The following is a 16,049-nucleotide window of genomic DNA, read 5'->3' as shown; positions in this document are numbered from 1 at the left end:
ACCCCCTACTGGGTTGGTAGTCCTCCTCACCCCCCACTGGGTTGGTTGTCCTCCTCACCCCCCACTGGGTTGGTAGTCCTCCTCACCCCCTACTGGGTTGGTAGTCCTCCTCAACCTACTGGGTTGGTAGTCCTCCTCACCCCCTACTGGGTTGGTAGTCCTCCTCACCCCCCACTGGGTTGGTAGTCCTCCTCACCCCCCACTGGGTTGGTAGTCCTCCTCACCCCCTACTGGGTTGGTAGTCCTCCTCACCCCCCACTGGGTTGGTAGTCCTCCTCACCCCCTACTGGGTTGGTAGTCCTCCTCACCCCCTACTGGGTTGGTTGTCCTCCTCACCCCCTACTGGGTTGGTAGTCCTCCTCACCCCCTACTGGGTTGGTTGTCCTCCTCACACTACTTTTAAAAAATGTTCTTTCATCAGAATTTATTTGTAGATCTTTGTCACGGTTTGGATAGGAACTCTTGCTAATTCCTCAGTATTTCTGGAGTGTTTTCCTCAGTATTTCGGCATACTTGTTTTTCTGCTCTTGTCTGTCAGACTTACTAACCCCTTAGTGGCAAATAATCTTCCCTCTGCTTGCGACAGAGGCGTAATCTATTCTAAACCGAGTCCTGTTTTCGATATGTTTTCAATCATGTTCTAATGATATTTATATTTAGTGTATCTATCCTCTCCCGCCAGGTACAAGAAGACTCAGGAGACCCTGTCTGTGGCGGGACAGAAGACCACTGCTGCCTTCTCCACCATGGGAACTGCCCTCAGCAGGAAACTGGGAGACATGAGGTACAGACCAAGACTCAAAATGGCCGCCCTCAATCCCTTTCTGTAGAGCAAGTTCGGACAACCGCGAAGTTGTCAAACCTAGACGTGTCATCTCAGTCCTCTTTTCCCATTAGGTTGTATAAGTTGATTTGGTGAGGCCACAACAATCCTCTTTCTGGTGAGAGCTAGTCCCGCCTCCCTAATCTAGAACACCTGATTCGGCTGCACACCTGGGGCCTCATTTATAACCGTTGGGTCAATTTGACACTCAATATCTGCGTGCTTCACTTCATGAAAAGACTGCGCACAAATATTGATTTATAATATACAGTGTATATATCCTGTTATGAGTCAGACCTGTCGTTAAACTGTGCGTGTGTCAACGAGCGTTGTCACGCTGCCTGGAAACGCCCATCATTCACCTTTTTACGACCTGCTCAATCGTGTCGTTTTTAGATTTTTATGGAAATTATGGAAATTAGGCCAAGACCCTAAAGGAAATGGTGAACGTGATTAAATGTCTTTGGAGGTGTTTGGCAGGGCGTTTTCCTTTGCAGTTACGTTTGTTTGTACCTGACCGTTTTTCTGAAAGACGACAACGATTTGCAAATTTGTTGTGGCCCTGTAAACATTACAAACTTTTTTTTTTTTGTTTTTTTTCCTTGAACAGAAATAAGCTGCCCTCCCCACAAATTCTATAACGTTGTCTGCTCCGGCGGGGGGGGGGGGGGGGGACATATTATTATTATATTTATTATTATTATTATTATTATTATTATTATTATTATATTTAGGTTTTTATAAAAATATTAATTGTCATATATTCCTGCAGAAGGCCTACTGTTGCTTTCTGGGAATGTAATGATTCAAACACTAGACACTGAATGTAATGTAATGATTCAAACACTAGACACTGAATGTAATGTAATGATTCAAACACTAGACACTGTGCGTGCTCCTGGTCTAAAGGTTTGTGGGAGGATAAGCACATGCTCACGTCAAGCTACGATTTTATAAATGCAAACTTTTTTTGTGAAAACCGTTGTGGCATATTTTGTGCGTATGCAACATTTATGAATGAGGCTCCCAGGCCCTTGATTAGCTGCAACATTTATGAATGAGGCCCCCAGGCCCTTGATTAGCTGCAACATTTATAAATGAGGCCCCCGGGCCCTTGATTAGCTGCAACATTTATGAATGAGGCCCCCAGGCCCTTGATTAGCTGCAACATTTATAAATGAGGCCCCCGGGCCCTTGATTAGCTGCAGTGTTTGAATGAGGCCCCCCAGGACCTTGATTAGCTGCAGTGTTTGAATGAGGCCCCCCAGGACCTTGATTAGCTGCAGTGTTTGAATGAGGCCCCCCAGGACCTTGATTAGCTGCAGTGATTGAATGAGGCCCCAGGGCCCTTGATACATTTATGAATGAGGCTCCAGGGACCTTGATTAGCTGCAACATTTATGAATGAGGCCCCCAGGACCTTGATTAGCTGGAACATTTATGAATGAGGCCCCCAGGCCCTTGATTAGCTGCAACATTTATGAATGAGGCCCCCAGGACCTTGATTAGCTGCAACATTTATGAATGAGGCCCCCAGGACCTTGATTAGCTGCAACATTTATGAATGAGGCCCCCAGGCCCTTGATTAGCTGGAACATTTATGAATGAGGCTCCAGGGACCTTGATTAGCTGCAACATTTATGAATGAGGCCCCCAGGACCTTGATTAGCTGCAACATTTATGAATGAGGCCCCCAGGACCTTGATTAGCTGCAACATTTATGAATGAGGCCCCCAGGCCCTTGATTAGCTGGAACATTTCTGAATGAGGCTCCAGGGACCTTGATTAGCTGCAACATTTATGAATGAGGCCCCCAGGACCTTGATTAGCTGCAACATTTATGAATGAGGCTCCCCGGGCCCTTGATGAGCCAGTAGTTTTCCAGGAGGAGTGTTTGGCAGCTCTGATGTAGAAAACACTATCTGCGTTTACTCTCCTGGAAGACTTCTGAAGTAGACACTGTAGAATTTACACTAACCCCCCCCCCACCACCCTCCCAGACTTGACTCATAACCACCTTTGCCTACAGTCAATTCCACTTGGTTGCTCCAACTTCAACTAACCATGGAGGACCATGCTTTTTTACAGCCATGTTATAGATGTCTTGTAATCGAACCAAATGTCTGAAGGCCTTTTTTTAACATATGGTTTGATTAAACACTTTTAATAATTTGTTGTAAATAATCCATCCATCCATTCATCCATCACCCTCGTAACATATTATCTCTAGTGTCTACGACATCTCAGAATATGTCTACTAACATTCACTATTAATTATTATTATTAATTATTATTATTAACGTTGTCCAAGTCCACGTCGACGTGTGTGTCATCGCCCTCTCCTTGTTTCCCTGTTTCTGGATCCATTACTCTGGCCTTCCAACAATACTCCCTTCCTGCTTTGATCCATTACTCTGGCCTTGCAACAATACTCCCTTCCTGCTTTGCTCCATTACTCTGGCCTTGCAACAATACTCCCTTCCTGCTTTGATCCATTACTCTGGCCTTGCAACAATACTCCCTTCCTGCTTTGCTCCATTACTCTGGCCTTGCAACAATACTCCCTTCCTGCTTTGCTCCATTACTCTGGCCTTGCAACAATACTCCCTTCCTGCTTTGCTCCATTACTCTGGCCTTGCAGCAATACTCCCTTCCTGCTTTGCTCCATTACTCTGGCCTTGCAACAATACTCCCTTCCTGCTTTGCTCCATTACTCTGGCCTTGCAACAATACTCCCTTCCTGCTTTGCTCCATTACTCTGGCCTTGCAACAATACTCCCTTCCTGCTTTGCTCCATTACTCTGGCCTTGCAACAATACTCCCTTCCTGCTTTGCTCCATTACTCTGGCCTTGCAGCAATACTCCCTTCCTGCTTTGCTCCATTACTCTGGCCTTGCAACAATACTCCCTTCCTGCTTTGCTCCATTACTCTGGCCTTGCAACAATACTCCCTTCCTGCTTTGATCCATTACTCTGGCCTTGCAACAATACTCCCTTCCTGCTTTGCTCCATTACTCTGGCCTTGCAACAATACTCCCTTCCTGCTTTGCTCCATTACTCTGGCCTTGCAACAATACTCCCTTCCTGCTTTGATCCATTACTCTGGCCTTGCAACAATACTCCCTTCCTGCTTTGATCCATTACTCTGGCCTTGCAACAATACTCCCTTCCTGCTTTGATCCATTACTCTGGCCTTGCAACAATACTCCCTTCCTGCTTTGCTCCATTACTCTGGCCTTGCAACAATACTCCCTTCCTGCTTTGATCCATTACTCTGGCCTTGCAACAATACTACCTTCCTGCTTTGATCCATTACTCTGGCCTTGCAACAATACTCCCTTCCTGCTTTGATCCATTACTCTGGCCTTGCAACAATACTCCCTTCCTGCTTTGATCCATTACTCTGGCCTTGCAACAATATTCCCTTCCTGCTTTGATCCATTACTCTGGCCTTGCAACAATACTCCCTTCCTGCTTTGCTCCATTACTCTGGCCTTGCAACAATACTTCCTTCCTGCTTTGCTCCATTACTCTGGCCTTGCAACAATACTCCCTTCCTGCTTTGCTCCATTACTCTGGCCTTGCAACAATACTCCCTTCCTGCTTTGCTCCATTACTCTGGCCTTGCAACAATACTCCCTTCCTGCTTTGCTCCGTATCGATGTGCCGCAACAACTCCTTGTTCCTTGTTCTTTTGGAGTTTTTTTTTTTATCCCGTTGTTTTTGTTATCGTCTTTCATTTTCATCTAGCGTTATCCCATGATCCAAGTCTGAATTAGACCAGACTATAGGTCTGTACACTCCCTACAGCAGGGTTGCAGAACATGGGACCCTGGTGTTCAATGCAATGCCATCTATCATGTCCCCATCACCATCATTGCTACCAGGTTTGAAAAAATTCAATTAAAAAAAATGGCTGACTTGTGCATTTCAATGAGGTTTTCTTGACTTCTTAAATTATTTCAATATCTGCTAGTGTCCCAAATGCCAACTTTTCCCCTATATAGCCCTATGGTCTAAAGTAGTGCACTATGTAGGGAATAGGGTTCCATAGGGCTCTGGTCTAAAGTAGTGCACTATATAGGGAATAGGGTGCCATGCCATTTGGGACCTACCCTCTGAAAGCAGCCCCTTTTGTTAAATAGGCTAGCTCTGCTCAGCTCGTTGCTTCTTGTGCCTCACCCTGTGTTTTTTTGTTTCTCTTGTTTTTTTTAATTGCTGCGTCTGGTCTTCAGAGCGCTGCCGTTCTCTAACTCCTTTAGGTAAGACCTACTCTGTGCTGCTGGAACAATCCACTTTACCGACTTCCATCAATTACTATGATCACTTACCTAGAGGTCCTGACTGTTTAATACAGCTATAGTCTTTATGCTGCCGCTCTGCTTTCTCAAATCAAAATGGATTTGTTCACAGGCGCCGAATACAACGGGTGTAGACTTAGTGACTAGTCATCAGGATAGATAATAATAAGGTATTTGAGGTAGATATGTACATGAAGGCAGGGTAAAGTGACTAGACATCAGGATAGATAATAATAAGGTATTTGAGGTAGATATGTACATGAAGGCAGGGTAAAGTGACTAGACATCAGGATAGATAATAATAAGGTATTTGAGGTAGATATGTACATGAAGGCAGGGTAAAGTGACTAGGCATCAGGATAGATAATAATAATAAGGTATTAGAGGTAGATATGTACATGAAGGCAGGGTAAAGTGACTAGGCATCAGGATAGATAATAATAAGGTATTTGAGGTAGATATGTACATGAAGGCAGGGTAAAGTGACACCAGGATAGATGATAATAAGGTATTAGAGGTAGATATGTACATGAAGGCAGGGTAAAGTGACACCAGGATAGATAATAATAAGGTATTTGAGGTAGATATGTACATGAAGGCAGGGTAAAGTGACTAGACATCAGGATAGATAATAATGAGGTAGATATGTACATGAAGGCAGGGTAAAGTGACTAGACATCAGGATAGATAATAATAAGGTATTTGAGGTAGATATGTACATGAAGGCAGGGTAAAGTGACATCAGGATAGATAATAATAAGTTATTTGAGGTAGATATGTACATGAAGGCAGGGTAAAGTGACATCAGGATAGATAATAATAAGGTATTTGAGGTAGATATGTACATGAAGGCAGGGTAAAGTGACATCAGGATAGATAATAATAAGGTATTAGAGGTAGATATGTACATGAAGGCAGGGTAAAGTGACTAGACATCAGGATAGATAATAATAAGGTATTAGAGGTAGATATGTACATGAAGGCAGGGTAAAGTGACATCAGGATAGATAATAATAAGGTATTAGAGGTAGATATGTACATGAAGGCAGGGTAAAGTGACACCAGGATAGATGATAATAAGGTATTAGAGGTAGATATGTACATGAAGGCAGGGTAAAGTGACACCAGGATAGATGAGAGTAAAATAAAGAACAGAGTAGCAGCGGAGTGTGTTTATACCCAAAGAATTCAGGCTGTACTGGATGCAAAAGGGGTGTCCGACCCAGTACTAGATGAGTGTACCTAATAAACTGGCCGCTGAGTTCACGGTCTTGTGAGTGTGCAGAGAGTCTGGGTAACCAATGAACTATTCAGCAGTGTTCTGACTATTTAACTTCTACCCCCCCTAGCCATAAGATTGTAATCCCAGAGCCGATGCTCTGGTACCATTTTAGTTGGCATTTTCTTTGAAAGATAAATTTTTGTTCCCCTTCAGGTTATAATTTAATTAATGACTTTATTATTTAAGAGGAGTTCAGTTCATATAAATTAATTCCCTGCATATTTGAATGATTAATTACCGGAGTGGCCTGAGGCACCTGCATCTCGGTGCAAGAGGCGTCGACCTACAGTCCCTGGTTAGAATCCAGGCTGTATCACATCTGGCGCCGTGATCGGGAGTCCCATAGGGCGGCGCGCAATTGGCCCAGCGTCGTCCGGGTTTGGCCGGGGGGTAGTCCGTCCATTGTAAATAATAATTTGTTATTTTAACTGACTTGCCTAGTTAAAATAAATTTAAAAAATGATTAACCTGCAGTACCACCAGATACCACCAGATGGCAGTATCCTCTTTGCACTGACTTGACTTGACTGCAGTCCCACTGTGACCATGTTCCCCTGTGTGTGTGTGTGTGACTGCTCCAGTGGTGGGCCTGGCTTTGGGCCTGGCTTTGGGCCTGCCTCGTTGCTTTAATTAACCCTCTCCTCCGCTTGCGTCCTAACGCTCTCACTTCTTTGTCTCCCTCCTTTTTAACGCTTACAAAGTAGCAACTACTCCATCCGCCATTCGATAAGTATGCCAGCGATGAGGTAAATTAGCTCACACTTTCTTTTTTTTTATCACTTTTAAGTGTCATTATGATATTTTAGTGGTTTTAGAGTAACAACTGTTGTGGTCTTGTTTGTAATTTATTTTTTATATGGTCTTTTTTGAATTTCCCATATACAATATAATGATACAGCACAGCCTTGGTAAAATACCTAGTGGAAACATTGGGTGTTTTAAGTGCTGGCTCTAACTAAATGAAAATACTCAGCTTGACTTTGATATCCTGTCTGTATGCTTTTCCCCTGTGGATATAGCTCATATATATATATATACATACATACATATACATATACATATACACACACACACACACACACACACACACAGTGCCTTGCGAAAGTATTCGGCCCCCTTGAACTTTGCAACCTTTTGCCACATTTCAGGCTTCAAACATAAAGATATAAAACTGTATTTTTTTTGTGAAGAATCAACAACAAGTGGGACACAATCATGAAGTGGAACGACATTTATTGGATATTTAAAACTTTCAAAAACTGAAAAATTGGCCGTGCAAAATTATTCAGCCCCCTTAAGTTAATACTTTGTAGCGCCACCTTTTGCTGCGATTACAGCTGTAAGTCGCTTGGGGTATGTCTCTATCAGTTTTGCACATCGAGAGACTGACATTTAAAAAAAAAAATTATATATATCTCAATACACATCATATGACTGGTAACTCAATGTAAATCAACTCCACTAAGAATATGCCCTGATGATGCATGGAACCTGTCATCTCCCAGAGGTAGCCCTGGGTAAGGGTGTCTGGCAGTGGACAATAAAAATGGAGGTTACCTCTTACGTTTGTCGTGCACCCTAACCCCTAACCCCTAACGGGAGAGGATCGTTATTTCATTTTGTTTTGAGTCCGGTGTTTTATATTCATTCTATGATCTTCCCCATGTGCTCATTTTGTAGAAAGTTTTTGTTGTTGTTGCTTGACTTTTTTGTAATATATTATCTGTTTTTTAGTAATATATTATCTGTTTTTTAGTAATATATTATCTGTTTTTCAGTAATATATTATCTGTTTTTCAGTAATATATTATCTGTTTTTTAGTAATATATTATCTGTTTTTCAGTAATATATTATCTGTTTTTCAGTAATATATTATCTGTTTTTCAGTAATATATTATCTGTTTTTTAGTAATATATTATCTGTTTTTTAGTAATATATTATCTGTTTTTTAGTAATATATTATATCTGTGTGTTTTTATTTATAGAAACTCTCCAACCTTCAAGTCGTTTGAGGACAAAGTTGGAAACATCAAGGTGAGCTGAAGGGGGTTGTTGAAATGGGAACATGACGCAGAATAAAACCTTTACGACTCACAACTGGACTGAACAAACCGTAACAGTGGAAAAGTATATTTTTATAGTTTGTACATTCCATTTGTATCTTCATTGTGAACTGCGCCATTTGCTAATCGTCACCCCTGTGCCATTTGCTAATCGTCACCCCTGTGCCATTTGCTAATCGTCACCCCTGCGCCATTTGCTAATCGTCACCCCTGCGCCATTTGCTAATGGTCCCCCCTGCGCCATTTGCTAATGGTCACCCCTGCGCCATTTGCTAATCGTCACCCCTGCGCCATTTGCTAATCGTCACCCCTGCGCCATTTGCTAATCGTCACCCCTGCGCCATTTGCTAATCGTCACCCCTGCGCCATTTGCTAATCGTCACCCCTGCGCCATATGCTTTGCTTCTTAACACCCGACAGACGAGTTAGTTTAGGAGTGCTTTAGCCTATTCCTGCACGGGATTGTATTACGATTGGATCATTCTCAACTGTCTCTCAAAACAACTCTTGAAAATTATAAAATGGTGTGGAAAAAAATGAAATGACTGACTCCCTGAAGATTTCCCATTTGCTCTATTCACAGCTGGGCTGATTTTAAAGTCTCTGCAGCATGTAAAGAAAAAGTGTGTGTGTGTGTGTGTGTGTGTGTGGCCAAGTGGATCTGATAATGGCTATATTTTATAATGGGTATAATATACCACTGTGGGTATATGGAACAAGTGGTACCTATTGGTTATTGTTAGACGCTAACACACCTGGGTGTCACTCACCCACGCTTGTTGTCACTCACCCACGCTTGTTGTCACTCACCCACGCTTATTGTCACTCACCCAGGGGTCCAGAGTGACACAACGGTCTAAAGGTACTGCGTCGCAATGCTAGAGGCGTCACTACAGACCCCGATTCGATTCCAGGCTGTATCACAAGCGGCCGTGACTGGGAGTCCCATAGGGGCGACGCACAATTTTGGCCCAGCGTCGTCCGGGTTTGTCCGGTTGTAGGCTGTCACTGTAAATAAGGATTTTGTTCTTAACTGACTCTCCTAGTTAGATAAATAAAAATCAGACGGAAGAGTGTCACATTACCGATTTACCGGTGCTGCTGCACAGGCATTTTGAAAAGTGTACAACCTTTTTTAACGGGTGCTTGATCTATACAAATCTCAGACCTTATTCTCTACAGTCTCACTCGGCTCCTTTTTTAAATGAAATGACTTAAGATTTACCCCATACCATCCTCCTCCCTCTTTCTCTCTTCCTCTTTCTCTCTTCCTCTTTCTCTCTTCCTCTTTCTCTCTTCCTCTTTCTCTCTTCCTCTTTCTCTCTTTCTCTCCCTCTTCCTCTCTTTCTCTCTTTCTCTCCCTCTTTCTCTCTTTCTCTCTTTCTCTCTCTCTTCCTCTTCCTCTTTCTCTCTTCCTCTTTCTCTCTTCCTCTTTCTCTCTTCCTCTTTCTCTCTTCCTCTTTCTCTCTTCCTCTTCCTCTTTCTCTCTTCCTCTTCCTCTTCAGTACAAGGTGGTTGGAGCCAGAGGTAACGGTGAAGCTGTCCAGTCCCCAACCGACACGAACCCTGTTCAGGACAACGCACCCTTCTGAAGATCACCCCCCCCCCCCCACACACACACTCCCCTCCTCCTCTCTCTCATCACCGGGACTGTGACATCATCATTAAGCGCCTCATCACTGAGTGACACATGACCTTCGGCCTAAAGAAGTCACCTTCTAATCTCCACATTACTCACTACTGCCTCCCTCGCCTGACCTGGAAAACGTAGTGCCCTATATCATTAATACTACTACTATCATCCCCTAGCCCCTACTCCGTAGCCCCTTACCCTCTCCCTTGTGGAGAACTGAAAGGACTGGAGTGATGTGTGCAGTATGGCAACAATTCCACCTATGCTATGACAGGTCAAGGTGGGAGGAGTCACTACTATATTGTCTAAACCAATAGGTTGATTTGTTGCATATTGCTTACTCTTATCTAGTTCCTTCAGATCTCCACAAGTGCCTAGGAGGTTAGGGGCTAAAGGTCCGCTTGGAAATCTCCCTCCTCAGCGCCCCTCCTCGCCTACTAAGAGCATGTGCATATCTCATCTCACTGTGCAAATAATACAAACTACCGCAAAATACAACCTGAGGTTACGTAACATCAAATCACCACAGCTTGTAAAAAATAAAATAAAAAGACAACTACGGTAAACCATTTTGTATTATAAAACGATTTTACACTGCTTTGCATAATGTTTTTACATGACTTATCTGTATGTATAAATATATATGAATAAATATATTGTGAACCATTACTGCCAGTCGGCATTCATCGGTAGGTATGGCTGACGTGGAGGCTCAAACAAGAAGGCAAATAAAAAATCACTACGACTACAACAATGATCAGTTTGGTGCCCTGCTGAGAGTTCGATATCAGTTTGGTGCCCTGCTGAGAGTTCGATATCAGTTTGGTGCCCTGCTGAGAGTTCGATATCAGTTTGGTGCCCTGCTGAGAGTTCGATATCAGTTTGGTGCCCTGCTGAGAGTTCGATATCAGTTTGGTGCCCTGCTGAGCGTTCGATATCAGTTTGGTGCCCTGCTGAGAGTTTGATATCAGTTTGGTGCCCTGCTGAGAGTTCGATATCAGTTTGGTGCCCTGCTGAGCGTTCGATATCTGTTTGGTGCCCTGCTGAGAGTTTGATATCAGTTTGGTGCCCTGCTGAGCGTTCGGTTTCTGTTTGGTGCCCTGCTGAGCGTTCGATATCAGTTTGGTGCCCTGCTGAGAGTTCGATTTCTGTTTGGTGCCCTGCTGAGAGTTCGATATCAGTTTTGGTGCCCTGCTGAGAGTTCGATTTCTGTTTGGTGCCCTGCTGAGAGTTCGATATCAGTTTTGGTGCCCTGCTGAGAGTTCGATTTCAGTTTGGTGCCCTGCTGAGAGTTCGATTTCTGTTTGGTGCCCTGCTGAGAGTTCGATATCAGTTTTGGTGCCCTGCTGAGAGTTCGATATCAGTTTGGTGCCCTGCTGAGCGTTCGATATCAGTTTGGTGCCCTGCTGAGCGTCCGATATCAGTTTGGTGCCCTGCTGAGAGTTCGATATCAGTTTGGTGCCCTGCTGAGAGTTCGATATCAATTTGGTGCCCTGCTGAGCGTTCGATATCAGTTTGGTGCCCTGCTGAGAGTTCGATATCAGTTTGGTGCCCTGCTGAGAGTTCGATATCAGTTTGGTGCCCTGCTGAGAGTTCGATATCAGTTTGGTGCCCTGCTGAGCGTTCGATATCAGTTTGGTGCCCTGCTGAGAGTTTGATATCAGTTTGGTGCCCTGCTGAGAGTTCGATATCAGTTTGGTGCCCTGCTGAGCGTTCGATATCTGTTTGGTGCCCTGCTGAGAGTTTGATATCAGTTTGGTGCCCTGCTGAGCGTTCGGTTTCTGTTTGGTGCCCTGCTGAGCGTTCGATATCAGTTTGGTGCCCTGCTGAGAGTTTGATATCAGTTTGGTGCCCTGCTGAGAGTTTGATATCAGTTTGGTGCCCTGCTGAGCGTTCGGTTTCTGTTTGGTGCCCTGCTGAGCGTTCGGTTTCTGTTTGGTGCCCTGCTGAGAGTTTGATATCAGTTTGGTGCCCTGCTGAGAGTTTGATATCAGTTTGGTGCCCTGCTGAGCGTTCGGTTTCTGTTTGGTGCCCTGCTGAGCGTTCGATATCAGTTTGGTGCCCTGCTGAGAGTTCGATTTCTGTTTGGTGCCCTGCTGAGAGTTCGATATCAGTTTTGGTGCCCTGCTGAGAGTTCGATTTCTGTTTGGTGCCCTGCTGAGAGTTCGATATCAGTTTTGGTGCCCTGCTGAGAGTTCGATTTCAGTTTGGTGCCCTGCTGAGAGTTCGATTTCTGTTTGGTGCCCTGCTGAGAGTTCGATATCAGTTTTGGTGCCCTGCTGAGAGTTCGATATCAGTTTGGTGCCCTGCTGAGCGTTCGATATCAGTTTGGTGCCCTGCTGAGCGTCCGATATCAGTTTGGTGCCCTGCTGAGAGTTCAATATCAGTTTGGTGCCCTGCTGAGCGTTCGATATCAGTTTGGTGCCCTGCTGAGCGTTCGATATCAGTTTGGTGCCCTGCTGAGCGTCCGATATCAGTTTGGTGCCCTGCTGAGCGTTCGATATCAGTTTGGTGCCCTGCTGAGCGTTCGATATCAGTTTGGTGCCCTGCTGAGCGTTCGATATCAGTTTGGTGCCCTGCTGAGCGTTCGATATCAGTTTGGTGCCCTGCTGAGAGTTCGATTTCTGTTTGGTGTGTTTCTACAATGTGGAAGCAAGGCTTTAGTGTAAAGACCAGTTTCTACCTTCATCAGATGGCTATCTTTAGGCCTTACTCTTTCAGTCTTATTGCTTTCTGTTACTTTGCTGGTATAAAATAAATGTAATTTTTTTTTCTCTATTCTTTCTTAATCTGGAAGTTGTAGAATATCGTTTAGCCTGGGAGGTGCTTGCGTTCTCTTTTTTATTTTGTAGGCTCAAGTGTTTACTGTTATTGTGCCACATCTGAAATGATCAACTGTCAAATACAGTCCAGACAGCTCTCTGTGTCCACCATTTTATTCTAAGAATTGTCCTCGTGCCTCAGGCGTAACTCCACCACACACTTGTATGCGCACACTCCTGTACCCAGACGTACTCGTACCCACCCTGTGACTAGCTCTACTAGTTATTTATATATCAACAACACTTCCTGTTTTGCCAGTGTGCACTAAACCCAACCTACTTTACACTATAAAACAAAAAACAAACTACTAGCTGTTGCCTAGCTTTTACAACCTTCAACACAACTTGAAATAGCTTCTGTTGGTTTGGTAACAACGTCTCTTTTTGTTGTTTTCAACATGATGTATCTGTGGAGATTGTATTCCCCCCCCCCCCAATTTAGTGTTCCATTTCTATCCAGGGGCTGGAGTATTAATTTACCCTTTAACTTCTTTTATAATTATAATGTTGTATTATTTAGTAGTGATGATCATATTTAGGTTATGTGTTTTTTGACGTCTCATTCTTGGTTGGAGTTTAAGGTTTGTTTTATATTTAATAGCCATCTGTAAATCGTTGCCAATCTGTCATTTACCTGCCTGTTACAGATCTCTCTCACTTTCAAATTAATACCGTAGTTATTATATAGATGGTAGGTCTCTGCTACGAGCTGGACCGGTTTCTCCACCGATCTGGACCGGTTTCTCCACCGATCTGGACCGGTTTTCCCACCGATCTGGACCGGTTTTCCCACCGATCTGGACCGGTTTCCCCACCGATCTGGACCGGTTTTCCCACCGATCTGGACCGGTTTCCCCACCGATCTGGACTGGTTTTCCCACCGATCTGGACTGGTTTTCCCACCGATCTGGACTGGTTTTCCCACCGATCTGGACCGGTTTCCCCCAGACACGGATCAGACCAGAGAATTTCTGTTAGGAATGCGTTTTTAGTCCAGGATTTAGCTTAATCTGTTGGCAGACAGGGCCTCCCAAAGGCAACCCAATTCATGTTTTGTCCGATTTATTGGCAAAAGATCTGATCGGTCAAAAATACCAATTTTAGTGGCGAAAGATCAGAATTGGGCTGCCTGTGTAAACGCAGCCTTAGTATATTCCGTTGTCTGTTGTCTCTGGTTATGACGGAGCAAGGGGAAAGGCAGATGTATCCCATAGATTGTGTAGAGCTGCAAAAAACATTGTTTGGGTCTAATGTACATTTTTGGGACACCACAGCTGAATTTGTTAAAACACATTATTGAAGGCATGTACAATGTTGGGAATGATAGGAATATATATATATATATATAGCTTTATTTAGAATGGGAGCCTAGTTTTAGACCTTTTAAATGGATATGAGAATGGTGGATGAATTCAACTGTTGGTTTGTCATATGTTGAGAATATCAATAAAGCATTCCTTTAAACAAAGGGGAGTTGTGGGTAATGTTCAAATTTAATCAATCGATCCAATATATTTTTTATAAAACCCTTTCCCTCAGCAGTTCATGAAGTTCTTTACTGTTACCTGGCCTTACAGCCCAAAGTGCAAGCGAGAGCACAGTGGCCAGGAAAGGGCATGGAACGGGGATTAAACTACTGAACAAAAATATAGATGCTGTTTTCATGTTTCATGAGCTGAAATAAGTTGGGTTTTTTTTATCTTATATTGTGTTTACAAATGTGTTTACATCCTCGTTAGTGAGCGTTTCTCCTTTGCCAAGAGGATATTCCATCCATCTGACAGGTGTGGCATATCAAGAAGCTGATTTTAAACGCTATTCGTTGGGCAAAAATGTTTAACAATGGCAACTTAATCGAATAAAATGTTATTGGTCACATGCACATATTTAGCAGATGTTATTGTAGGTGTAGTGAAAGGCTTGCTTTCCTAGCTCCAACAGTGTAGTAGTATCTAACAATGCGCATCTAAAAGTAAACCAAATTCAATTAAGAAATATTTCAGGACGAGCAATGTCGGAGTGGCATTGCCTAAAATACAGTAGAATACAGTATATACACATGAGATGAGTAAAGCAGCATGTAAACATTATTAAAGTGGCCAGTGTTCCATTATTAAAGTGACTAGTGTTCCATTATTAAAGTGACCAGTGTTCCATTATTAAAGTGACCAGTGTTCCATTATTAAAGTGACCAGTGTTCCATTATTAAAGTGGCCAGTGTTCCACTACTAAAGGGACCAGTGTTCCACTACTAAAGGGACCAGTGTTCCACTACTAAAGGGACCAGTGTTCCACTACTAAAGGGACCAGTGTTCCATTACTAAAGGGACCAGTGTTCCATTACTAAAGTGGCCAGTGTTCCATTACTAAAGGGACCAGTGTTCCATTATTAAAGTGGCCAATGTTCCATTATTAAAGTGACCAGTGTTCCATTACTAAAGGGACCAATGTTCCATTATTAAAGTGACCAGTGTTCCATTACTAAAGGGACCAGTGTTCCACTACTAAAGGGACCAGTGTTCCATTACTAAAGGGACCAGTGTTCCATTATTAAAGTGACCAGTGTTCCATTACTAAAGGGACCAGTGTTCCATTATTAAAGTGGCCAATGTTCCATTACTAAAGTGGCCAGTGTTCCATTACTAAAGGGACCAGTGTTCCATTAAAGTGACCAGTGTTCCATTATTAAAGTGGCCAGTGTTCCATTACTAAAGGGACCAGTGTTCCATTATTAAAGTGGCCAGTGTTCCATTATTAAAGTGGCCAGTGATTCCATGTCTATGTACAGTGGGCTCCAAAATTACTGGCACCTCTGACTGGCAATGCAAAAAACAATACTTAAAATATAAAATATATAAACAATATAATTCTAGAAAAACTCAAAATACCAACTTGAGAAATACTGTACTTTGTTTCGTTCCATTGAAACATTAATAATTTAATTTAATTAAAAATCAATGTCCTCCGATTCAAGGTTTCCCAATGATTGTAAAAAAAAAACATTTACCAAAATTAAACGAGAAATTAAATTCCACTTCTTTAAGTTTTAAGTCTTAAGGAACTATATTGAGCCATTACATCACTTCCTGTTTCACTAGGGTATAAAAATGAAGCAACACGTAT

General features: G+C 43.1%; 1 protein-coding gene across 11 annotated transcripts in view; it reads left to right on the top strand.

Annotated features, from left to right (window-relative positions):
• The window catches only part of LOC110492451 (tumor protein D54), a 39,238-nt gene extending 24,844 nt beyond the window's left edge, over positions 1-14,394 (top strand). For 3 of the 11 annotated variants that reach the window (XM_036947788.1, XM_036947790.1, XM_036947785.1), the window contains 5 exons: positions 683-784; positions 5,059-5,085; positions 7,108-7,152; positions 8,394-8,442; positions 9,977-14,394. In XM_036947788.1, the coding sequence (XP_036803683.1) occupies positions 683-784; positions 5,059-5,085; positions 7,108-7,152; positions 8,394-8,442; positions 9,977-10,063 (310 nt within the window). In that variant the 3' untranslated portion in view covers positions 10,064-14,394. The remainder of the gene's footprint in view (positions 1-682; positions 785-5,058; positions 5,086-7,107; positions 7,153-8,393; positions 8,443-9,976) is intronic. The other 8 variants (XM_036947791.1, XM_036947786.1, XM_036947793.1 and 5 more) reach the window with 4 other exon arrangements.
• The last annotated feature ends 1,655 nt before the right edge of the window (positions 14,395-16,049 follow it).

This window comes from Oncorhynchus mykiss, chromosome 16 (assembly GCF_013265735.2).
Source record: "Oncorhynchus mykiss isolate Arlee chromosome 16, USDA_OmykA_1.1, whole genome shotgun sequence".
In the NCBI taxonomy this organism is placed as follows: Eukaryota; Metazoa; Chordata; class Actinopteri; order Salmoniformes; family Salmonidae; genus Oncorhynchus; species Oncorhynchus mykiss.
Note: the sequence above shows the minus strand (reverse complement) of the source record. Positions and strands in the feature narration are given on the sequence as shown.